The sequence below is a fragment of the Dryobates pubescens genome, chromosome 1 (genome assembly GCF_014839835.1).
Source record: "Dryobates pubescens isolate bDryPub1 chromosome 1, bDryPub1.pri, whole genome shotgun sequence".
Taxonomy (NCBI): domain Eukaryota; kingdom Metazoa; phylum Chordata; class Aves; order Piciformes; family Picidae; genus Dryobates; species Dryobates pubescens.
This window is the reverse complement of record NC_071612.1, coordinates 46747755-46774091: the sequence shown is the minus strand read 5'-3', so window position 1 is coordinate 46774091 and position 26337 is coordinate 46747755. Positions and strand designations below refer to the sequence as shown.

Below are 26337 nucleotides of genomic sequence, written 5' to 3'. Positions count from 1 at the left end.
AACTGGACTCTTGATAATTTATTTCAGCACCTTATTCTAGCAAGGCTCCAAGATGACCACAGCATCCACTAGCTGAGCTATATGCCCATGCCAGCCTTAGCTCAGATCTTGACAAAATCCAGTGATGGTCACCTCGGAGTCTGCAGGGCTCCCTCTGGGCACATGCACACTCTTCTGAGAAATTATAAGCTTTTCACTAAAGCTAGCACAAAAATGTCACCCATACTGAATCACCAGCTTCTCCTTCACCAGCACGATGGAAGACTTCCTGCTCAACCCTCCTGACAGTGCAGGTTAAGGCACACAGATCTGACTCAACTTTTTAGGGGAGACAAAGGATTCAGGAGGTTCATTCTCTATGTTGCCCTCTACCACCGTCACAGAGCTAGGCAAAAGCACCTGGAGATGACTCAAGTTCCAGAGCAAGTCTCCTATCACCTCCATTTTCCCCCCATTCAAATGTTTCTGCACAACTTTCCACCAGAAACTTTAAAAAATGTAAAAATTCTTGCTCAGCAGATCTCCAAGATATTGCAGCCAGCCACCAAGCAATGACACTTCTTCCCAAAGTCCCATTTGTCTGCCTTCAGTTACATCACAGTGTGAAAGCAGGCAGGGGATATTTGGAGATGAGTCAGAATGCAGCTGAAGCAGAGCAATCAGCTATATTAAACTATGATCTCAAAGTTTCAGAGGCAGCTTTAACAAAGGAGATAGCTTTTACAAAAAAAAAACAAACAAAAAATCCCCAAAACCAGTAAAAAAAAAAGTTTGAAAGCCTGAACTATAGGTTCCTAACACCAAAAGCTCTAGATGCTCCAATGGGGTATGATTTACAGCAGTGCATCTGCAAGCCTGGAATGGTTTGCTTATGGTCTATAACAAGGTACAGGGAAAAGAAGTTCATGTTAAGGAGACCTGTGAAACCAGAGGCATGACTGGTTCCCACACAAACCTCAGTCGTGCATGCAGCTGCCTCCCTACTTGAGTGCCAATGAAGCACCATCTTCCCTACACTATCCTCCTAGAATCTGGATGAAGGGGACATGGGGGGGCGCGGGGGGGTGGCACTACAATCCAGCACCACCGCCACTCAGTACACCTCCAAGATGCTGAAGAATTTAACTGCTATCAGCATAAAGGGCTTATTGCTACCTTTTTACACAGAGCTCTGAGACCCTGAGACCCTCTGCCAAGCAGAGAGGGCTTCAGAGAGCCGAGCAGGCCTGCCCAGGGGCCCCAACACAAAGCTGGCACAAACTCAGCATGAGCGGTCTGCCCTCAGAGCCCTGAAGCTGCAGCACTACTGCCATACTTCACAGAAGCCAATGTCTTACCTTTACATTGTAGCCATCACTTAGTGCCCAACCAAAGGAGATTAAAGCTGTTCCTTAGGAAATATAAGTGACCATGAAATGCTGTGTCAGATCACAGGAGAGGGGAAGCTCTTTTTTGATAGATTTCCTGCATTTTAGCTGCTTTGATAAATCAGAGACATTTGGACACAAGAATCTGCCATAGCCAGTGTGTGCATCCTTCTCCAAAATAAAAGCACCAAAATCTCTCTCAGACAAAGCAAGAGCCTGCTCAAAAAGGATGATGTAGAGAAATGCATAGGGACCTGAAAAACTCATCTGGTTATGCAACACATGTAAGTAGGCCTGGAGCTTGCTGCTGACTCCCTGGTTTGGATACCTGCCACCAAGCATATTCAACCCCATCCAGCAGTTCTGCCTGTAAAATACAGCTGCACCCAGCAAGGGGGTAAGAACCACCATGCAGACCTCCCCTTGATGCAGCAGCACAGACATTATCAGTAAGATAAGTCTGTACCTCTAATGCCTCTCTCCCAGTCTGGGATGCCTCAGTATCATGGAAAGAGGTCTGCCTGCTTGCTTCTCTCTAGACACAGGATGATGGCTTCCTGAAGATGCATGTCCAGATGAGTCTTCCTCAGGGAAGTCAAATCATCCAAAGGAATACCTGGGGACTGCTTTAAGCCAACACTGATCATCCCAGCTCTCCCTGCTAGCTCCTGGTCGGGTTGACCAGCGATGCAGTGGTGGTGCAAGATGGAGTAATACAAAAGGCGTAACGGTGGGACAGAGGCTGGCTGCCTGAGAGCCCACATCAAGGCAGAGTAGAGGACAAGCCAGCAACTATATTCTCAACCTACAGTGCTCTTAAAAAAACAGTTTGGGCCCAGGAACAGCTCACCACTGAGTAAAAGTTTGGCACCACACAGCTGTTGTTCAGTCCCACACCAGTTTGTCTGGAACTACAATTCCCCATGCCCTTGGGCAGCTCCCAGGTGAGTCTGCAATTTGCAAGACATCTTTCAGACTACAGATTTCCCAATGTGTGCTGGGCAGTTTAGCTGCCTCCTTACCATCTCTTCTGCTCCAGCTCCTATGAATCCCATCATGACTAAATCCTCCTGCAAAGGAAGGTCTTTGCTTCTGTGAGCCACTCCCTGCTCTACAGAGAAGACAATGAGGAAAGCTAAAGGGAATTAGACATCTAATTACAAAAGGAAAGGTGACATCTAATTTTTGTAGCTGCCCCATGTCCCCTTAGCTCTGATACAGACAAGGCTCTAGCTGCTCAGCCCTTTTTGAAGAAAAAAGAAATCAATTTGGCATAAATACTTTGAAACGTTCCCTATCACACACTGCATTAAATACAGCTGCATCTCACTATCTGTTGAGGATGTAATCCTGAAAAGTGCAATGGTTAGCAGTTATACTGTTTTTTCCCCATAATATAGTAGAGAAGAACATATGTACAGACTAGTGAGCTACACACTAGGGGAGACTGTATGCGAGTTAAACACACATAAATACAGAGGGAGGGGGGAAAGATACAAATGCAAGTATCAGGAGGATCAATACGAGATGAATGCTTTTCAGAATGGATCATTATCCCAGGCCACTATTCCATTTTTGGGTCCTTGAAAGCAATGAAAGTGTAACTGGTCAGACAAACTGTTCACACCACACATTTTGTGCCTATGCACTTCAGCTCTGTGCATTAATAATGTTACCCATTCAGAGAATCGCTTCCTGCCCATAACTGACTGCTTCACCTAAGCAAGAGGCCACAGCGAACAAAGAAAAGTACTAAATGGTCAGCAATGACAGCTAGCAATGCAGCTGGGTGCCACTGCACCATGCAGCACTCATGGTCTGTGCTGCAGCATAATTTTGCAGTTCTCTTGGTTCCAACATAGTATTTCAGAGACCACAGGACAGAGAGCCACGTCCCTTCTACTGCAGGTAGGCCACCCTTCATTTGTTGGTCATGTAGCAAGAGGCCATGCCAGCTACAAATATACCTTTTTTGGGCTAGGTTTAGGCCAAAACAGTCTCTCTAGAAGTCCTCTGCTGTCAGCTCTTCATAGATGCAAAGGCACCAAATGTGTTGCAGATGTCTCTCAAAGCCAAGCAAGACCCAGCCACCATGTTCACCTTCAGTATTTGTAAACTGTTTTGTCTCATGTGGCAGGAACAGCAGCTAGGTAAACAGGAAGCAAATTATGTCAAGCACCTCTATCAAGACAAACTGCAGATTTTTGTTCCATGGAAGGTCATCACCAACCCTACTCTGCTACAGAGTAGGATCTTTCCTTTATCATACACCACTGCTCTACTGTATTGCTGGGTAGGAAAAACACCTGCCCTAAATGTAAAGGAGGTGTTCCAAGGGGAATTCACAGCACAGAAACTGGAGAGTTACTATGTACAGACCCTTCAGGAGACAAGTATTGAGCAGAGTCTGCCACAGTTTTGCTTTCTTTTAGGACAAACCCCTACAATGTTAATTTCATAATCAATCACCTTGCAGCATGAGGTCCACAAATCCTGTCCTACAATTGTGGTTCCTTTTTTTCATTCCTGTTACGCCATAACAGGGAGAGCCAGAAAACTCTACAGAAGGTGATGGGTACCAAGCAAAGGAGAAGGGAGGGACCTCTGCCAGAATGTTCTTTCATGTAACACAAACAAAAATCCTTATCTAAACCGGATGCTTGGCAAGCATCACCCTGAAACCAGGTAAAGGGGAAGACACCCTGGTATCACTTCCATAAGGGTCTTAGAGGGATCACTTAGCCAAGCTTATGAAACCCTGCTAACAAAAGCCCCACAGAAGTCTACTGTCATCTCATGGGCACAATTCAGCGTGACCTATATCAACAGCAGCATGGCTCCTTCCTGGAGTATTCAAATATCGCCTCAGAGTCAGTGTGTGCCAAAACTGGGCATGCATCTTGCTTTTGCTTTGAAGGTTACTTGCCTCCAACATTCAGTTTAGCCTGCTCCTCACAAAGCACTAAGTCTAATGGACTTCCTCACAGAAATGCCTAGCTCACCTCAAAGCTGTCTTCTGGCTCGTGCAGAGCTTGCCATGCTGAACTGCAAATTTAGAATTAATGTTACCTTGTAAAGTCTGCAAGTAGTAGCCTAGTTTCACAGCCATCCTCTGGAGTCCAACTTAACCACAGCTAGAACTGATAAGTAGGTGTACTCAGTATGCCTTTGGGAGAAGCACAGAGCTCCTGAGAATGACCAGTTAAAAAAAAAAAAAGCCCAAATTTGAAATTAAGGTTTTGCTTTAAACCACAGCCACCTCCAGCAGACAAGTACTCCAGCACTCACAGCTTGGTCTGAACACAGCCTCCAATCCACTGGCCACAGATAAGCCACCCCTAACCATGGAGCTTGCTTAAATCCTAAACCATGCTGCCACTGACCATGTCAGCAACTTGATCAGTGCATTTAGGACCAAGCTTTAGCCAGAATAAAAACCGAAGTACAATATGACCAGCCTCCAGCAGCCTCTGGGGCAGAACTGTAAGCCCTCAAGGATAACCCAGCTGAACACCCCAAATTAAATTTCTCCCAAAGTCAACTAGACAGTTATTTCACAGGTCTTGAACTTCCCAGCTGTAGTTTTTACATCTGATTCCAAACAATGAAACATCTAGAGGACAAATCTCTCTCAACAGCTCATCTGGAACAAAAGCTGCATCCATATTGGTGATCTTCCCATTACAGTCTGTAAACTACATTTAACAGCTTCTGAAAATGCCACAACCTCCTCATCTTCTGTACCAGACAGCTCCCTCATGCTGTAGTCACTACAATCCCATCCGCAATCCTGCTGCAAGCAAGGATATCACCATACAGCAGACCAAGGAGGCACTCTTATAATCCAGCTGCATTGCTTTCTCAGATACAGGTATGTTATTAGCTAGCCAAAAGCACATTTTGTTTTCAGCAGCAGGAGTTTGGTCATCATAATTGACATGGTACCTCAAGGATTCCCTCCCCACTTCTCATCCCTACAAGGCGTTCCCTTAAGTAGGGCATCCTAAAATTGTCATTCCACGAGCTCACCTGAGAAGAGGTGACCTTACTTGACACAAACCAGCCTGCTTATTCTCACAGCTGCCCACATCTGTGTAAGGAAGCACAAGTACCACAAGCAAGGAGAAAGAGATAAAAGGAAGTAACCATTACTCTGATGGCTTCCAAGAACTCGAATCTGGCACAGAACCATACCACCAGAAGTACATGCACACAGCAGGAAGTAAAGCACGTTTCATGACATCTGTATCCACAGCATGCTGAAACAGAGCAGAAACCAGTACTCGTGTAATCAGCTGACTTTGAGAGGTAACAACCTACAGTAACATTTTCTTACCCTAACAGTCTGTAGTTTTTAAATAGTTCTCATGCTCAATACCAAAGATTCTTTATTTCATTGCATCTCTTTTGCAGGTCATTTCCTACAAAGATAAATTACAGTACACCTCAGGAGGCACAGTGCCATGGCAGCCAGCCACCCTGCATATCACACTCTTCCTCTGGCAATTTCTCTGCCTCCTCCAAGATCATGAAACATTTGTTGTCCCTTTCCTGAAAGTGTCTTGAAATTAGAGGATGTGCTGTCACAACCAGCAAGCAAGAGGACATCAAATAATAACCATGTAACACACAGCTTAACATGAAGGAAACCACTAAAAATTCCTGGGGTAAATAGACCCTGCTTCTACACCACGATGCACAGCAAGTCACACCACTTCAGGTTGTCACTTCACCTCATTAGTAAGCTAAATATAAATAACCAGGACTAGAGCTTCTCCAATTTCAGCAACTGATGTGTTCTCTTTTCCTAAGCCTCATTTAGGTTTCTCCTTCTAGATCACCCATGTCCAGGGCTCCCACTCTGCTCTAGCCTTGTCCTGATGTCTCTGATTACAACACAGTACTCTGCTGAAGCCACAGCCTTCAGGAGAGCATGACAACAGCCTCAGAACAGCTGCAGCATCTACTTCGAAAGTCAGGCAAAAAAGACTCCACCCTCAAATGGGGAAAATCAAAGGCTGCTAAATGCTAGCATCAGGCTCTGTAACAAGCAGGTGTTGGTCTACCTAAATTGCTGTGGAAAATAACCCCAGCCACTTACAACAAAATGCAAGCCACTTACAAAGAGCAATTAGATACCTGACAACAGCCTTTCATTGAGAGGCAGCTCAGATTTTGGAGCAACTTCTGAGCCCTTCTGACAAAACTAGCCTCACCTGCTTCCTCCTCAGCTTGCAAGGCAGTTGACTGCATGATGTATCATGGGATCTTCTACCTCTTCATCTCCTGACTCTACCTCAGCCACCATGGGAGTTCACACTTGCTTTTGACTCCAGAGCAGTGACGGTGAGCATGGCTCAGTTCAAATCACATGAATAAGGTGGCCTGCAATTAGGCCACAGAGTCTCAGAGAGGAATTAGCACTATGATACCTCCCAACTGTACCTTAAAAATTACTAGCATCTAACCCTTGTTTCTCCTCACCTTTGATGCAGGAGACAGGCAGAGTAGTGGCTTGTGATCTCCTTTCTGTTCAAATACCTTAGAAAGGCAAGAAAGGCAGGTGCAAGACATGCACTTTCTACAGGAGACCTCTACAGTCCTCCAGCACCTCTCAAAGCTCCCCAGTAGTTTTGAGTGTGCTTTTAGAGAGGGGTTGCTGGTGTCACACCCATGGCTCCATCTCTGTCACATTTTTAATCTGTGAAAACCCAAATCACCTTCTTGTGCTTGTGACAGCATTTTGCCTGTTTTCTGCAACAAAGCCCATGGCTTTCTTAGGGCTGCTTTCATACAGGTAACTTTGTATGCAAGAATAAAGGAAAATAGCTGGTCAAATGCAATCCTTCCCACTCCAAACATCAAAATGATTGTGCACCAGACATTAGGACACCTTGTGTACACCATGGTCTGTGTGACCCAGACCCAACCTAGCACAGAACAAGAGAGGAGAGCAGCAGAGCAGTTAGCAGGTGCACACAAAGGCAAGTTTGGAAAATCCAGCCACATTTGTATAAACAAAGTACATGTGTCTACCATCAGACAGATGGCAAACAACCTCCATCCTTCCATCCAGTCACTTAATAGCTTATGCGATATCAATGACCCAAAAGCCCTTCAGTCCAGGGGACAAAAGAACATTGCATACAAAAATCACAACATTTCACAATGCCTGCAACAACCCAACTCATCACCTTAGAGTGATGAACTGTCCTTTTTGGCCACTCTAAGCATAGATATACCTCTCTCAGCCTGGTGGGAATACTTTTAGTCATCTACAGTGCAAATGTAAAAAAAGAAAAAGTAATTCAAAACACCACTTGTCAGCCAAGCAGATGACTCAAAGCACACAGATTCCAGCTCAGGTGCCAATTCAGTTACTGTTTCACCCAGCTAACCAAGCTGTTTCAAAAGCGAAAACTTCCTTAAAAGGACCCTGTCAAGGAATTTTACAAGTTTTACTCATTGTTTGTCTGCAATAAACCCTCTGAAAACTGAATCCAGAATTTCAATTTTGAATAACCATGTCTATGCACACTAGCTTGTTCTTAGGTAGTTTCTGTGTACATTATCAATAGAAGTTATAGAGTACATGCAAGCAGGACTGAGAGAAGGGAAGAGGAGAAAAAGCAAGGATCAAGACTCTACTCCTGAAAAATGAAGTCCCTTCTTTAAAGGGCATTCCAATGAAAATTTTGAGTGACCCAAGAATGCACCATCGCTTTCATGAATGACGACACAGATTGCACAACCAGCAACACAGCCAGACTGCACTTCCATTTTTGAGCATGAATTTGGCAGTGTCCCCACAGAAATATTTCCCTTATTAAGGTCAATGGGCAGCAAAGCAGTTCTTTGGTGCAGTTCTAAAAAGACCACATCCCTGTTTAAGAATTAGCAGCATCCTAACTGCCAGGGATTTCCATTGGAAGAGCTTGCAAAGAAACAGGTATCACCCTTGCTACACATTTTTGTAGCATTAGACACATCTCTTTCCTACACCGTTTAAAAATGATGCCAACCACGATTTGCTTGCACAAGAGCTGGCTGGCAGCATGACTTTAAACACACACACAGCTCCCAAGCCACAAAATCAAGAAGGAAAGATTTTCTGAAAAAGTCTTTGGCTTCACAATTGCTGTTTAGGGGCTCCAAAGCAGTCTTTCCTTTATAGACCAGATACACAGCAAAGAACATTTTACATTAAATGCATACATAACAGGCCAAATGATGGTTCACACTTTCCATACAATCCAGGTTATAGCTGAAATAGCTTAAGGTATCATCCAAGAAGACAAGCAGATTTCTCCATGAATTGCAGCCTTCAGTCACTCTTCAGCATGTCCACAAATGAGCCCTGCCTTTGAAAGATAGTTGTCTTCTCAATATACTCTTCTACCAGCTACAGTCACATAGCATTCATGGTAAGACAGTCACCCCCTGACCATGGTAGCAAAGCCCAGCTTCTCCCTTAGAGCTTTGGAAACACTGCAGTTTCCTTTCTATTGGGATCACCACCCAGGTGGTGTTCAGACGCCTGGCATGAAAGCCTCTGCTCCTCCCAAGACTAACAATCACTGCACTGCATGCTCACCCTGGCTCCCACGTGAAAGGAATCCTTCCCTAACTCTAAAGAAACACGTAAGGCACAGCCAAATCCTCTGATTTCAGTACCCCCTTTTATGCTTCCAGACCTTCTCTGACTGTCACTGATCAGGAAAGATGTCAATCTGTACACAGTCTGGCTCTTCACTTTTCACTTCTAAAGCATCATCTGCACACCAGGGAATAAAAAAAAAATAAATCATCAGCCACAAACCAGAGATAGAAGAAAAAAGGCAGATATGCAACTGCAGATTTGAATTATTCAGAAGTTAACCCTTCAGTAGCCACTCATCACACCTGCACATAGAATTTATTGTCTTGGATGATTTTGGTGGAAGGTTTTTTCATTGTATGGATTTTATTATTTTTTTTCCTATTGTTCTGGTTTTTTTTTTAAGGGCTGTATGCTTTTCCTCAGTCTGAGTTTTTCTGGAAAGCAGCTCACGTTGCTCCAGGCACAACATCAGCTGCAAGACCCAGTATGCAGATACCACTCAGCAACTCACAGCATGGATTCACCCCCACCCCAAGTCCTTACATAAGCTAGCACAGTTAGAGGGAGACGCAATCTACAGAGCCAAGACACTGGCTGAGGAGCAAACAGCACCTCCTTACTTTCAGGGTGCAAAGAAATAAAAAAACAACAACAGCAAAAAAAACCACCAATAGAAAACCAACAACTAAAATAATCCCCCAAACACACCTTATTATTCACATTTGCCTATGAACTAGTTGAGTATCATTGCTTTAACTCAAATCACATTTCAGTTCCCTCGCAATTTCAGGCTCCCTGCAAATAAAAACATGCTCCAATGTACTTCCAATAGAGATGTAGGTGTGCATATTTAAAACAAAAAAAAAATAATCACATTTTTAGAGCACTGTTTACAGTTAAGAGTGCATTTGGATTTCACATAGATTCACACAACAAACCACCTTTTCCACAGCCCCCACGCTCCCCAGAACAAATACAGCAGCAGAGGGAGAAAATGGGTTAGGAAGCAGTACCTGCACTCAAACTAAGTAGAAGAAATGCTGCAGGAAAACACCAGTGACGAGACCATGACTTTAAATGTGACACTTTTAAAAAGCACCACAATTAGTCATATTCCAGAGGAAAGAGATTATGGTTTGGGGGGTTTTGTTAGATGAAGAGAAAAGGCGGCAAATAATTGCTCTCAAGAATAGCTCCAAAAGGTGCAGTCTGGTGATCACTTCTAGGTGAGCAAACAAAGAAGATGGTGTGTCCCTCTCTGTTCAGTGAGGAATTCTTCCTGCTAGAGAGGGGGCTTCCATAACAGAAAGTGTTTTTTATACAGGATACCAACATACTCATTGTCTATCAAAAGGAACTCTCCCGCATTCAGAGAATGAGCAGCACAGGCCTGGTTTGGGGATTGAAGGGTTGGAAAGGGGCAAAGATGGGACACTTGTGGTCTTTCAGGCATCTCTATCTGCAATTGACAACCTTAAGGAAATGAAAGCTGCAGAGAAAAGGGAATTAGGAAAAAACCTGCAGTGCCATTCAAAGGAATCAAAACAAGGGCAGGTCAGAGCCTTTTCAACAATGGCACTGCCAATGCTCAGGGCCAAACCCCAAAAAGACAGGAGAGAAGGCACAGACAAAAGGGGATGTAACACTCTCATCACAGAACAGGATTATTTTAAGCCTGTCTCCTTGGAGCTACCCTAATATTTTCTCTCATGACTCCAATTACCAGATAAAAAAGCTAGAGCAAAGAAATAAAATTTAAAAAAAAGCAGAGCTGAGACTAACATCATAAAACTGAAAGGCAAGTGGGACTGTGCCTTACCTGGGAAAGTATGGGGGTTTGGTGACCCTCTTTTAAGGCACTTTGAACAGAGGACGTGCACAGTGTAGTACAGGCCCGGCCATTCCTGGAGCAGGACATTCAGTTCTTCTACTAAAGGAGTAATAGCTTGCCAAGCTGTCCAGATATTTGGTAGGGATGCATGACTAGCAATAGACAGAGTATCTGGCTGCAGAGCTCCCCTGGCAGGCCGGTAACTCACTACCACAGGCACCTTACCCCGGTAGGCATAGACCTGGTACTTGCCATCAGACCGCTGCACCACATGGTTGTTAATCTGGACGCTGTAGCGTGCAAACAAGCCGGGTGGGAAAATGAATGGAAAGCTATATTCAATCTGCAGCTGCTCCACCACGAAGGACTGTCCGCTCAGATTGGTGCCATTGATCCATGCCTCTGCATGGGGCATCTCGTTTTTCACGTAGCAGGGAAACTTGTACCAAGCAGCTGCCCCATTTAGGGGCTTGCGTTTGGGTTTGTTGACACAGTAACAGAGCCCCATCTTCTCCAGCAGCTCCAGGATGAGCTGCAGATCCTCCCGGCTCTGGATGTGGGGCTTAAGAAGGAGACGGATAACATGGGCAGGGAGGAGGCCATGCAACAAGAAGCCCTCCACATAATGATGGAGCTGAGTGGCCCTCAGTTCATCAATGTGGGAATCGCTGAGCAGTTTCTGGAGCAGCACAGTGGCATCACGCTGGCAGAAGACATTGAGGATGTCAATGAGCCGTGGCAGGTTGTGGAACACATACTCCCGCAAGGTGAGGTGCTCTTCAAAGTACAGCAGCTTCCCACTCTCATGCAGGTAGGACAGGGCACTCTGGAGTCGATCCTCTGTCAGGCCTGCCTGCAAGCCCAACCGGGCAGAGTCCCACCAGCTAAGCCACAGCTGCTGAGCTTGTGGCTGAAAGTGCAGCTCCTCCAGCACTTGCCAGGATTTGGGCAACACACGGTGCAGGTTTGGGAAGATATCACGGTGCTCAGCCACTGAGAGGAGCTTGTCCCGCAGGCGACGCACTTGGCAACGGTCCCGGCAGCTGAAAGGCAATACTGGAGACAGGATCTGAGGGCGGTGGTTGAGAAGGTACTGAAACTGGGCTTTCTTTCGCCTCAAGTTCTTGTCCGAGACCCCATAAAAGGCAGCATGCGGGCTGGAGCAGCGCAGGTCAAAGTCCTGTCCCAGAGCCTCATCCACCTGCTGGACCAAGCTCTGGAGTCCTTCAGCATCCCTCTTCTCCTGCTGAGCAATCTGGTGATGGATGTCCAGGCACTTCTCTTCCAACTCCCGCTCTGCACAGAGGTCAGCATGGGTTCCCACCATGCAGACCACAGCATGGGGCACCTTGGAACCAAGCCAGTGCAAGAAGTAGCCCACAGAGGCGTAGAAGTGCTGAGGGACATAGGCACTCAAATTCACCACCAGTACATACAGGGCTCCGGGAGAGAGGAAGAATGACTGAATCACATCATAGCTCGGGTCCCCTGCCAGCTCATACACAATGAATGTCAGGCCCCTCTCTGCATCTGCTGTCCAGTCCATCACTTCAATGCCCTTGCTACCTCCCAACAGTCCCAGTCCTGATGCTACTTGGGGAGCGTTTGGTGGCAGTGATGATGCAGGGCACAGTGCTTCCCCTTTCAACCGGCAAGAGGGGGCACGAGAAGGGATGTCCTGCTGCTCAACAGGGAGATGTTCCAGCTGCTGCATGTCAGGTACCCATGCTGAGGAAGTGTCCTGAGGCTCCAGGAAGGGGCAATGCCCAACTGGCACTGTCCCAATATCCTGTTGCTGCCCAGGGCAACCCCTGGGCTGGTTGTTCCCTGCCTCCAAACTCGCCGCTTCCTTCCTCTGCCCATCCTCCTCCATGAGGCATCGTCTCAGCAGGGTCTTCCCTGCATCTTTAAGGCCCATGAGGACCAGCTTGAGGCGTGGTTTGAGAGCAGGCTGGGAGTGGGCCAGCTCCTGCTGGTAAGCAGCAATGTAGGGGATGCCTTTCATACACACCTCATAGGGGGGCTGGATGAGGGGATTGTCTTTGATCTTCCATAGGGTAATGCGGGAAAGCTGCCCAAAGCCCTCAGGCAAAATGGCAATCTGGTTGCCTTGCAGGACCAACTCCTCCAGGCTGTGGAGGAGCACGATGGAGTCAGGCAGGTAGCGGATACGGTTGTTGTCCAGCCAGAGGGTGCGGAGCTGGTGTAGCTGACAGAGGCGAGGTGGAAGCAGGGTGAGCTGGTTGCGGCTCAGGTAGAGCTCCTCTAGACTGGTCAATGACAAGATAGCAGCAGGGAACTCCCCCAGCAGATTGGAGGAAAGGTTCAGCATCTTGAGCCGCTGCAGGCTGCCAAAGCCAGCAGGCAGGGCCTGTAGCCGGTTGCTATCCAGCATGAGGCTCTCGAGGGCACTCAGCTGGCAGAGGCCCTCGGGAAGGGTTGCCAGCCCAGTACCACTCAGCCAGAGGATCTTGAGACGTCGAAGAGCGGCAATACCCTCGGGGAGGGCCCCGAGGTGCCGGTTGCCGGAGCAGTCGAGCTCCTCCAGGGCAGCCAACTCCAGCAGCGGGGTAGGGAAGGAGGACAGAAGGTTGTGGTCGATGTCTAGGGCGCGGAGATGCCGCAGGCGGCCGAGGCCCTCGGGCAAGCGACGCAGACGGTTGAAGCTGAGGTCGAGCTCCTCAAGGCGGCCCAGCTCGGCGAGGCGTGGGGGCAGGCCTGGGCCCTCAGCGCCTAGCTCGTTGTGACTGAGGCTGAGCTTGCGCAGGCCCCGCAGCTCCACCAGCGCCCCTCCGTCCCCCAGGCCCCGCAGCCGGTTGTGGCTCAGGTCAAGCTCGGCCAGGCGGCTCAGGTGGCGCAGGGCGGCGGCGGGCAAGCGGCACAGCCGGTTGCGCCGCAGGCTGAGTACCCGCAGCCCGCTCAGGGCGGCGCCCACCTCCTCGGGCAGCTCTTCCAGCCCCCGCCCGCTCAGGTTCAGCGCCTCCAGCTCCCCCAGCGCCGCCGCCGGGGGCGGGCGACGAGACGCGGCGGCATCAGGGAGCGGCGGCGGTGGCCCCCCCGGCGGCCCCGCGTCCGGCTCGAGCTCGGGCTCGGACTCGCCGGCGCCGACCCGCAGCTTCCGTGCGCGCAGGGCGGCGTCGCGCCACAGCCGCACCGCCTTCGGGGGCTCCGTCTGCGCCATGACCGGGAGAGCGGGCCCCCGTCCCGCCCGTCCCTACCTGCCGCCGCTGCTGCTCGCCATGGGCGCGGCCGCGCTGCGCGTCGCCGCCACCACCGCCGCCGCCGCGGCGGACTCCAACCTCGCGGCGGCTCCGCGCCAGCACTGGCAGCCGCACCGCGCCGCCCCCAGCACGTAGCCGCCGCCACCGCCCCGCCGGGGGTGGGACGCGTGCTCTGCCCGCCCCGCCCCGGCACCGCCCCGGGGAGAGCCGGCCTCTACCGGGAGGTCAAGATGCACTGGCCGGTCAGGGAACCCCCGCCTACCCCACACCGGCCGCGTCGTTTCTGGAGGAAGGGTTCCTGCCGCCGGCCTGAGCATCGCAGGTTGCGGCTTCTGCACCGTGGCTCTGGCGCTTCCCCGGGACCGCAGTGTATTGACAGAAAACCCCACCCCAGAGTCTCGCCCTGAGCTCGCTGTGACCGGGGTCTGTATGCCTCTGAGCTCACAGAGCACAGCTCACCCCCTGGAGAAACAGCAAAAGCTGTGGTATTGCTCATCTCTGCGTCTTTTCGGGACCAGGCAGAGCCTGTTGTTTCATCCAGCCATGCAAGAAATCAAGATTAACCTTTTTCCCATTAAATAAGCGTCTTTCCGCATTGGAGGGAGCGAAAGCCTGTGACCCACTGGTTAGTCAGAGCAACGCTGCCACCTTCCTGCCGCGCTTTGTTTCCTTTGCTGCAGACGTCTGGCCACATCTAAACGCAACCTTCGTTAGGATTCTCAGCCGCTTTGTTTCTGGGGCTCAGAGAAACATGCCTGAAAATCTCCACCACTGCTGCAAGGGGAATGCAGAGGGAATACACGGCCATATTACAACGGAGCCACGAGGCAGACTGAGTTGTGTGACCTTACCTTACGAGTGCCAGTAATGCACTGTGCGCAAGGGTTCAGAGGTTTTAAAATGCCACTGTTTTTATACAGCACTGAGTACTCCAGCATGTTTTGGGGGCCTGAGAACAGTCACTCCCGCGTTCTTAGGTTGTAATCGCTACCTCTAAACCAGGTGGTAAGTTATTACTTTGTAGCCATGAAGACAAAGAAAAGCATTTGAAATGAGAAGTGGGTCATGGGGCGATCAGTTTCGTAGCCTTTATTATCTTCTTTATTGTGGAGAGCCCTCACAAGAACAACACCTTCACTTTTGGATGGCCCTGGGTATCTAACCATACTCCTGCTTGGATGGAACTGAGTCAGTGTGGAGCTATAGTCCCTGCACTAAATTACCAAATTTACTAATTACTAAAACTACAGATAGCAAAGGCTCAGGTTCAGTTGCCATCTTTCCCATTAGTAATACATAGAATACATAGAATACATAGAATAAACCAGGTTGGAAGAGACCTTCAAGATCATCGCGTCCAACCCATCAACCAATCAAACACCACCCAAACAACTAACCCACGGCACCAAGCACCCCATCAAGTCTTCTCCTGAAAACCTCCAGTGATGGAGACTCCACCACCTCCCCAGGCAGCCCATTCCAATGGGCAATCACTCTTTCTGTATAGAACTTTTTCCTAACATCTAGCCTGAACCTCCCCTGGCGCAGCCTGAGACTGTGTCCTCTTGTTCTGGTACTGGCTGCCTGGGAGAAGAGACCAACATCCATCTGTCTACAGCCTCCCTTCAGGTAGTTGTAGAGAGTAATAAGGTCACCCCTCAGTCTCCTCTTCTCCAGGCTAAGCAACCCCAGCTCCCTCAGCCTCTCCTCGTAGGGCTTATGTTCCAAACCCCTCACCAACTTTGTTGCTCTTCTCTGGACTCGTTCCAGCAAGTCAACATCCTTCCTAAACTGAGGGGCCCAGAACTGGACACAGTACTCGAGGTGCGGCCTAACCAGTGCAGTGTACAGGGGCAGAATGACCTCCCTGCTCCTGCTGGCCACACTGTTCCTGATGCAGGCCAGGATGCCATTGGCCCTCTTAGCTGCCTGGGCACACTGCAGGCTCATGTTCAGTCTACCATCAACCAGCACCCCCAGGTCCCTCTCAGCCTGACTGCTCTCCAGCCACTCTGACCCCAGCCTGTAGCTCTGCATGGGGTTGCTGTGGCCAATGTGCAGAACCCGGCACTTGGATGTGTTCAATCTCATGCTGTTGGACTCTGCCCATCTGTCCAGCCTGTTGAGGTCCCTCTGCAGAGCTTCTCTACCCTCCAGTAGATCAACTCCTGCCCCCAGCTTGGTGTCGTCAGCAAATTTACTGATGATGGACTCAATGTCCTCGTCCAGATCATCAATAAAGATGTTAAAGAGCATGGTGCCCAGCACTGATCCCTGGGGCACACCACTGGTGACTGGCTGCCAGCTGGATGTGGCACCATTCACTACCACTCTCTGGGCTCGGCCCTCCAGCCAGTTCCTAACCCATCTCAGTGTGCTCCCATCCAAGCCATGGGCTGACAGCTTGGCCAGGAGTTTGCTATGGGGAATGGTGTCAAAGGCCTTGCTGAGGTCCAGGTAGACTACATCCACAGCCTGCCCCACATCCACCAGGCGGGTCACCTGATCATAGAAGGAGATCAGGTTGGTCAGGCAGGACCTGCACTTCCTAAACCCATGCTGGCTGGGCCTGATCCCTTGGCCATCCTCTAAGTGTCGTAACAGACAAGCAGGGGCAAAATCATCTTTGAGTTCTAACAAACCTTCACCAGGTTTCAGCTAAATGCCCTTGTGAGCATGAAATCACCTCTAGGTAGAGAAAAAAATGTAGTGTTGGCTGGTAGAGCCAAACAAAGAATGCAAAGGACAGGAGGAAAGTTCACGGTCCTGGCAGGAGCATAGCTGTGTAAAGGTAAAACTCAGCTCCCAGTAGGGTTTAGGAGCTACTCAAAGCTTTCAGAGGCAGTTCTGGGCCCATGGTTTGGCTCTAGAGCCACCACTTGGGCTTGGAGGCAAGAATAATGCAGGGATGGATACTCATCTGACAAGCTCTGCTGAGAGGGACTAAACATGAGGATAAAGTTCTTCCTGCTTGTCTAGTACCAGATCCTGATGCTGGGAAACAAATACTTCATGGCCTCTTGCTAAATCCTGCCTGTCTACAGCTGTTTTCCAGGGTTGCCCTAATTTATGTTCAGAGCATCCCTGCAGTGGGTCAGTACATTTTAAAAATTTATTTTATTTTGGCTAACCCAGTTTTGTGCCTTTGCTTTTCCTGAAGATCACTGGGGAAGTAGCCCTTCTCTGTCTGTGGAAAGGAGGACTGTCCTTCCCCACTTCAAAAGTAGCACATTTAATTCCTTCTGGGGAAAGCATAATTCTTGCCTCCCACCCTCTTGCCCAACTGATCATGATACCAGGGGTCCATGCCTGCATTTCCAACTATCTACAAGCAAAGCCACTCGGCCTGTTGCTATCAAAATCACTTTTTAAAAATCAAGATGTTTCTAGAAAGAAACAGGGCAAATTTACAGCTCTGTAAATCTCTGGCATCAAATTTACAGCTCATTTTCTTTGTTACTATGCCTTGTGCAGATAAACCCAGAGAAAGCAGTATTATTATTGAGGGCCACCCACTCCACGATGCCCATAGGCACTGCAGATCCTCTGAAGCCAGGACAGGCTGACAGTCACCCTGTGATCTGCAGCAAGTGTAACCTGGGATACTACCATTCCGCACTATCCTCCTACTTCCCACGGGAAAATTGGGCAAACCCCTCCACCAGGGATGCTTTAATTCAGATGAAAAATATTAGGGAAAGAAGCACTTATCTCTGTTTGCCTGCTACTGGAGATCATGGTCTATATTAAACACAGCATGTAAGGACAGTCAGGGGATGAGCTGGCCTAAGCAGCCACCTTATTTTTGACTGTCAAACCGCTATCACAAAATATGTAAAGCAGCAGGAGCTGAATGCCTCCTTAAGCTAAAGAAGAGGTGGAGAATAGTCATGCAGCACTAGTCAAACTTTGATGAGCTCCTGTAGGTGGTAAATAAACTAGGCAGCAAAAATTTGATGAACAGTGTGCTGGCATAAAGATGTCCCAACTGATGCTGGGAGGTTGTCCAATGAGGAGAGCTCTGGTGTTTTCCCATGAACCTTTTATTTTATCCTCCTGTATCTGAAGGGGTGTGCAAATCTGTGAGTCACTTCAAACAGCCAGGGATGAGGTCTCTTGGCTTAACACATTAATCACAGTCAAAGAAGCCAGTTATGAGTGAAATCCTTTCTGCAGAAAGGGAAGATTTTGTTTCTCAGAAAATACAGCTTTTGCTGCAGACCTAGATGACACCTTTTCTTCCCATCTGCTTAGGCAGAGGAGAGGTGTTTCTCCAGAGGAATTCCTCACTTCTTGATTTACTTGTAAGTATACCAGGAATCCATTAAACATGAGGATCAATGTGCTGGGTTTGAAGTAACTTCCTATTTGTTGGAGATTAAAAATATTCAGAAACCACCCCAAGTCCTTCTCCGTGCTGTCATCAGCAGGAGTTGAGAGGCAAGTGGCTGTAGAACTGCCAGTAATGCTATAAATAATTTTATTTAGAACCAAAACAAAAAGAAAAATAAATGAACCTAATTTCAGTGTATTCCATTATAGACCAGAATTGCATTTGGTGTTATTAATTTTAAATAGTGGCCCTGGAAAGTCCTATTGATGGGATTTAATTATTCAGCTGAAGTCTGAGGTGCCTCCACTTTGCTGAGCCCTGCAGCTGCATCATTAATAAGATTTCTATCTAAAGCACTTCTCTCCTAGGTCAGGTAAAAGACATTCAGTTGCCAAGACTATTTTAGAGCTTGTCTCTGAGCTTTGCAGGACAAGTGGTGCAAATGTAATCAGCCACTTGTGACAGGAAGTGAACCTAAGTCAGCTCAACAGAAGCATCAAGTCACTGTGACAACCGAACACAAGGAGCACTGTGTGCTACTGCAAAGGCAACCCCAAACGAGGGTGGCATCCCCTTGGGAGAGTGCTTGCCCTCCCCATCACCACTCACACAGAGTCCAGTTGGTAAAAAACCCAGGATACCACTCGGGCATCAATCGAAAAAAACATGTTTCTAAATGGTCAGTGTCTGACCAGGGAACAAGCAATGGGTGGACAGAACACTTCTGAAGATCTCTATGTTCTTTCTTGATCTTAAATATAAATCCTGAAAGGATGTGGAAATTTTGCCTAAACCTGCAGTTCCCACACTGTTTTGCTCACTGTTTCTGCAGAAATGACAGCTGTCTACCCTAAGGCATGCCAAGCCATATACAAATGGTGATGGCAACACTTGAAGGGATCCTGAACATGCTTTGGGCAGAGGAAAGTGAAAGGTTGGGGAGGACAGCACTGATGCTTGCCTCAGCTCTCTGGAGGGGAGCAGTGCTGCTGTATATGTGGGACAGCAAGGGAAATTGGGGGCTGCAGTGGGATAGGAATGCCCACCCAAAAGTACAGATCTGCAGAGGAGTTGCATCCCCAGAACTGCCTGGCATCACCTGTGAAACCCATGGCCAGGCACCACTTCCCTATGAGTGGTCTCATACCATGAATTTTCATCCTTTTATTTATTCCTTCCCAGAAACAGCTTTCATGGAATCACAGAAAAGTTGGGTTGGAAGTGACCTTAAAAGATCACCTAGTCCAAATCCCCTGCAGTGGGCAGGGACATTTTCAACTAGATCAGGTTGCTCAGATCCCCATCCAACCTAACCTCAAACACTTCTGATGAAGGGACATCCACAACTTGTCTGGGTGACCTGTTCCAGTGTCTCACCACCCTCAAAATGAAAAATCTCTTCCTTATAACTAGTTTAAATGTACCTTCTTTCAGTTTAAAACTGTTGTCCCTTGTCCTGTCACTACAGGCCCTGGTAAAAAGTCTCTGTGCATCTTTCCTGGAGGCCCTCTTTATATATTGAAAGGCTTCAATAAGATATTTCTGAAGCTTTCTCTCCTCTAGGCTGAACATCCTTACCTCTGTCAGCCTTTCCTCATGGAAGAGGTGTTCCATTTCTGCGATCATTTTCATGGCCCTTGTCTGGACCTGCTCCAACAGGTCCATGTCCATCTTGTACTGAGGATCCCAGTAATCCAGGTGAAGTTTCAAGAAAGTGGACTAGAGGGGCAGAATGACCTCCCTCATCACGCTGGCCATGCTTTGTTTGTGCAGCCCAGGATATGACTGGCCTCCTTGTCTGCAAGACTGAATTGCCAGCTCATGTCTAGCTTTCCATCTACCAGTACCCCCAAGTCCTTTTCTGCAAGGCTTTCAGAAAAGACTGTCCCAAAGAGTAACATTCATTACTCATTCCAACAACCAAAAATCCAAAATCTTAGGAAAAAAAAAATAAATTACTTGTATATTTTAAGATCTTTCAGGAAGGAGAACAAGTTTAGGTTGGACTCGATGATCTCAAAGGTCTTTCCCAACCTGGTTAATTCTATTCTAACTGTTTGTGTACTGATACATCTCATAAAATTGATGTTGTCTGTAAACTTGGTTTTTGGGAAGCACAGAGAGAGTTAGAGAAATGTGATTTGTTTGCCACTTATGCCACAAAAGCAACTGGCTGGTGAAATACAGACTACTGGAAACCAGCAGTGTGCTGAACAAGCGCAGTGTGGTGGTGAGAGAAAGTTCAGTTCTCCCCCCCACACACAAAGAAACCACGGCTAACTCAGTCGGAGGAGCAGAAATGGACAAGAGCTATATTTACAAGCAGGATGAAATGCAGATGGATATATACACAATACTCAGTCTAATGCTCAGTCTTCTTAAGTGTTTTGCAAAGCTTGAGCCTGATAAAAGGGTTGTCATAATTAGCTTGCAGAGTCCTTTTGTGAGTTTTGAATTGAGGGATGGCTCCAAAGCAGCAGCCATCTAGACGGAGGTGGCAGGGAAGTCATGATGAACTCTCTCAGGCCCATGGCTTCAAAGTCATGGCATGAATACCTGACCTGGGCATATTTAAGTGGATCTTCATTTACTGCTCACTAGTCATGGGAGTTGATTTTATGTATACCTCATCCCAGGCAGGAAAGTACTTAGTAGCACTAAACCAGAACCTAGTATATTCCGAATTACTGGGTTTAAAAAAAAATTAATGTTAAGGGTCTAATGAGAATTGACAAAAGCAAAGAAATTCTAGCTTAAACTGTCATTCCACTCACTTGAAGTGACAACCTACATTAGAAATGTATAGAATAGAATAGGCTAGAATAGAATAGAATAAACCAGGTTGGAAAAGACCTTCAAGATCATTGCATCCAACCTATTATCCAACACCACCTAAACAACTAAACCATGCAACCAAGCACGCTATCAAGTCTCCTTTTGAACACCTCCAAAGATGGTGACTCCACCACTTCCCCAGGCAGCCCATTCCAATGGGCAATCACTCTCTCTGTGTAGAACTTCCTCCTAACTTCCTCCTAACCTCCAGCCTAAACCTCCCCTGGCGCAGCTTGAGACTGTGTCCTCTTGTTATTAATTATCATTATTTTCTGTGCCCCCACTGTTACACCTGCTCAGCACATCTTCAGCATATCTCATGGGGCTATACAAACACTTCACAAAGCCCTTTGCTTACCAGTTAAAGCAGATGTTGACCAGGATAAAGATGTCTGGCATCAGCCATGTTCACTCCCTTCGCTGCTCTCCCCATTCTGACCTGTGGCTGCTGCCCCACCACTGCTGGGAGCCCCAGTACCTGGTGCAAAAGGATTTCTCCAGGAATTATTGCTATGGATTTGATGATTTTTGAGGTCTTTTCCAACCTTATTGATTCTATGATTCTATGGATATTTTTCCTGACAATGGAATTTCCATTGTGCTCACAGATTAAGTTAACTAGAGATCTCTTGGTGACAGTTATTGGGGCTTTCTGACTTAAACAGTTTGTCTGTAACTAATGTTTATATTCTCTCTAGATACCAGTTTGCCAGAAGTACTTTTGTCTCATCTTCCTGGTACTTTCCAAATCCAAACAAAAATCCTTAATTAAAGGCTTCTGATTATTCCCTAGGAGTTCAGATCTGCCCTTTGCACAGAGGGCTTTACAGAGTTCTTTCGGTCCATGACATCCTTGGATTTCTCCTTTTTACTCTCAGCACTGGCAGCCTGCCTTAGCTTCCCGTTGAACCCCACCGTCCTGTTATTTCTGGCGTGGAGGAAGCCTTTCCCCCTTCTCTCTGCCATTTGCTGTATGTGGCTTTTCAGTGACCGCCGTGCTGCTTTCCTCCTGCAACGAGTGCAAAAATGGCCTTTCGGCTCCACTAACAAACTTAAAGAACTGCCAGAGTTCACTTGGGTTTCTCCCTCAGCTTGCTCTCGCTCTGTCATTTTCCAGCTTTGGGGAAGGGGCTGTACCGAAGCCGAGCTACGGAGCTGACATAATGCCGGCAAGGCAGCAGCGGTGGGGACCGCTGGGCCAGGCGCTGACTCTCTGCCGTCATCGTTACTCCAAAGCCGGCTTGTGCGGCACCTCCGGGCGAGGAGCCGCAGAGCTGCCCACAGTGGGCTCCGGTCTGGAGGGCCGCCCCGGCCTAAGACTCCCTTCCCGCCCGCGGCGACCCCCAGGGGGCAGGCGTGAGCCGCTGCCCCGCCGTGGGACGGGTCCCGGTGAGGCCCCGCCCCGCCGAAACTACCGCTGCGTCACGTCCGGGTGCCGCGCATTGGGATTGGCTGGGAACGGGCGGAAGTGTGGGCGGGGGTTGCCGCCGTTGCCGCAGTGACGGGGGCCGAGAAGGGGGGGTGGCGGGGGAGGGTGAAGATGGCGGCGCCGCCGCCGCGTCGTTCCCAGCAGCACCACCACCACCATCACCCGCCGCCCGGGCCAGCCTCCCCGCCGGCCGCCACCTCACCGCCGCGCAGCCCTAGCCTGTCACCTGCCGAACTTGCCCCCGCCGCGCAGCGCCACAGCCTGGCCGGTCCCGAAGGCGAGGCTCCCCCCGACGCGGAGCGGCCTCCGATCCCGGAGTGCTCAGACGGTGCGGGCGCCGCTGTCCCGGGCCCGCCGCCGGGGTCGGGCAGTAGTTCCAGTAGTTCTTCCTCGTCCTCCTCCTCGTCTGCGTCGTCGTCACTCGCGTCCAGTCCGGCAGCGGAGAGTCCCGAGGCCACAGGCCCGGGAGCCTCGAGTGGGGCCTTCCGCGAGCTGCTGGAGGCCTGCCGCAATGGGGACGTGACGCGCGTGAAGCGCCTGGTGGACACGGGCAACGTGAACGCCAAGGACATGGCGGGCCGCAAGTCCACGCCGCTCCACTTCGCCGCCGGTGGGTACCGGGACCGGGGAGGGGCCAGGGCCGGTCCGGCCTCCCGTTCCCAGCGAGGGCAGTGACAGCGAGTGCGGCGGGACAGGGAGGGTGCGGCTCCCGAGTTGGTTTTCTAGGTTCAGGGAGTGAATCTCCAACATCTCGGTGGGTCGGGAAAATTCATGCCTAAGCTGAGAGAAGTGTGAGCACACTTCTCTGGCAGTGTTTTGCTGCAGGTTCCGTGGGGACGGCTGTTACATCCCCCTTTTTTTTTAATTTAAAATGAAAGAAGATTCTTACCTTGGGTGAAACAAGTGGAAGAGATTTTAAAGGACGTTGTATGATCTGGAAGTACCGGCATTTTTCTCTGCATTTTATATACAGGCTGCTGCAAACTTGTGTGTTTAAGAGGTGAGAAACTGGAATTCAGCGCAGAGTTGGCTTTAAGTTAGGGGTTTCAGGTGTATTGTGCATGCCCGGGACCACTGCGATGCGTGTAGACTTGATAGATGGCAAAGCTGATGCCTTGTGCTTTGTAACTTTCTTGCGTTTTACTTTAGTGTAGCTGTTGATTGCTCTCTCTATCTTCCGTGGTCGAAACGGGCTCCGGAAAGAGCTGATGTAAAACAGCTGAACTTGATTACAGTTACAGGTGTGTCCCGGAGAGTGTGGCTCTTAGTGAACAGAATAAATGTAGTTGTGATTAGCAATAATGTCATAAAAGCAATTAACAGTGAAGTCCCGACAGTTTAACTGGAAGTAAACATTAACTTCTAGGAAGTATAGCTATTGCAGGTTTGTGCAGTCCATAAAGAGAATGTTTTATACCAGTCGTGGTCTTCGCTGAGGGCACAGGACATGCAGCGTTCACGATAAAAGTAAAATGAGGAGGATGCTTTAAATCATCAGTCCTAACTCAAGAATTGCACAATTTCTAGGTCTGAGGTCAAGCTGAGGGCTTGTGTTTTGGGATTGGACCTTATGTTGTAAGCGGCACAGATCTTGTCTGAGCTTGAAGTGATGCACTAGTACACATAAGGTAATTAACAAGACTGTATTGAGTGATTGATATTTAAATACAGATGTCTGGTTCTAAATGAACATAAAAATGAACATTTTGTCATAGAATCATAGAATGACTTGAGTTGGAAGGGACCTTGAAGATCATCTAGTTGCAGCCTCCCTGCCATGGGCTCCTTCCACTAGACCACCTTGCTCACAGCCTCATCCAGCCTGGTCTTAAGAAATTCTGAGGATTAGGCATCCACAACTTCTCTAGGCAATCTGTTTCAGTGTCTCACCACCCGCATACTAAAGAACCTCTTCCTAAAGTCTAATCTGAATCTGCTCTGGTTTAAAAGTGTTGCCTTGAACTCTGAATAGTGGTATTCAGTTTATCAGTCAGGTTATACTCTCTGAGACTTTATGGTTTGTTTTAATATTCAAAGTACAAGTGGCATTTCACAATGCCCCTAGGGAGCTTTTGGGCCTGAGCTCTTTCCTTTTCATTCTTCTGTCATCCCTGATCTCTACCATGAAAGCGTGACCTTATGCAAGTGGAGCTTGAAACATGGTAAACTTCTAGGATGCAAAGATGAACTTAACTTTAGTGAGTCCTGGAACATAATGCTGGTACAATTGCATGTGTGTAGGTCTTAAGGTTTTGGAAAGCTCATCTTGAGTCAGTTCTGCTTGTTTGAATTCAAATTTAAAATTAAAGCTTGCTGCTTCCCCTTAAACTCTGAGATCTCAGGACATAACTTCGGTGCTAGTACAAACTGTAATACTGAAGCTGCAGTGGTAACTTTTACTTTGGTTAGAAAAGAAATGGACAAAGCTTTTGTAAGGGAATACTTGAAAGTTGATAGTGTCAGTAAGATGTTACTGTAACAGCAGTGGAAGGTGTTTCCTTGCATCATGAGGAAAATAGCAGAGGAAGTTCTCAAATCTAGCAAATGCCTATTTTTTTTGGCAGCAGTGCCAGGCAGTTAAGTTACCTTTACTGTAATAGGGAAGGAGAACTTCCCTAGTTCTAGTTTCTTGTAAAAAACACGTAAGCTCAGGTTTCCCTAAGGTTTGTGAGGTTTCTAGTTTCAAAATCATATTTCATCTCCTCCTTCATGACAGAAGGAAAAAGGTTTGGCTTCTGAGAGCATTCAGAATTCTTAGAACATATCTAAGTGAGAACTGAAATCTCAGTAATCAGCTATATAAAAAGCTGAGTATAGATCTAAATGTGGCTCTGGAAGTTGGAATCATTTGTCCATTATGTGTTTCAGATAAAATGCATGCAGCCATGTCAGGAACACTGTTACCCAGATTTTCTTTATCTGGGGTATCTGATTTGTCAACTGATGTGAATGAGGGGGGATAATTTCTTCAGCTCTGTATTGAAATGACCTCCTTTGGCTGTTAATAAAGCAGCAAGTGATATTGAGGTCATATCAGGGAGATAGAGACCTCTATAGAAAGCAGGATGAATCTGAACAAAGGATTATTTTCCTTTTCTCCCCCAACTGGACAGTTATTCTAGCAAACCTCCTCTTTTACAGAATCATTTCATAGAATCATTTTGATTGGAAAAGACCTTTAAGATCATTGAGTCCAGCCATGAATCTTCAGCCTCAGATACCCTTAAGAAATCACAGGTTCTGGGCTATGACTGTACTCAAGTAAGGAATGGAAATACTGAAGAGGCTGATCAACAATCTTTCCCTACCGACACAGCACCCAGAGTATGTATAATTTGTTTCCATTTGCAAGGACTCACTCTCAAGAGTATCTCATCAAAAGCTTTTCTCACCGAAGCATCAGACAAAATTTCCATCTTGAAATGCTGAATGTCTTTCAGGATATGTAGTGTTCAGCGGTTTCTTTGCAAGTGATTTGAGGGATTCGTCCATAGAAGTACACATGCTTGGAAAGAGGAAAACTCAGTGGTGCCTGAAGTGCTGTGTGGATTACTGTCTCTGGTACCAGTGCAAGCTTTGGATATTATCCAGCAGCACCCAAAAACTGGAGTAAGAGGCAGATTCTAAAGACTTGCAAGTGATGGAGTGACTTAACACCACCACCACACAATCTGCTGCTCTCCCCCACCTCTCCCCCCCCCCCCCCCCCCCAAAAAAAAAA

General features: G+C 48.0%; 2 protein-coding genes across 3 annotated transcripts in view; one reads left to right on the top strand and one right to left on the bottom strand.

Moving 5' to 3' along the window:
• The window catches only part of MFHAS1 (multifunctional ROCO family signaling regulator 1), a 32693-nt gene extending 18642 nt beyond the window's left edge, over positions 1-14051 (bottom strand). For both annotated transcript variants that reach the window (XR_008462432.1, XM_054165119.1), the window contains exon 1: positions 10787-14051. Coding sequence is in view for 1 of the 2 variants with exons in the window: in XM_054165119.1 (XP_054021094.1) it covers positions 10787-13979 (3193 nt within the window). In the remaining variant the exon portion in view is untranslated. The remainder of the gene's footprint in view (positions 1-10786) is intronic.
• An 8645-nt stretch (positions 14052-22696) lies between these two features.
• Positions 22697-26337, top strand: part of TNKS (tankyrase) — a 123439-nt gene continuing 119798 nt past the window's right edge. Inside the window, exon 1 of the mRNA XM_054165104.1 lies at positions 22697-23226. Within this exon, the coding sequence (XP_054021079.1) occupies positions 22728-23226 (499 nt within the window). The 5' untranslated portion in view covers positions 22697-22727. The remainder of the gene's footprint in view (positions 23227-26337) is intronic.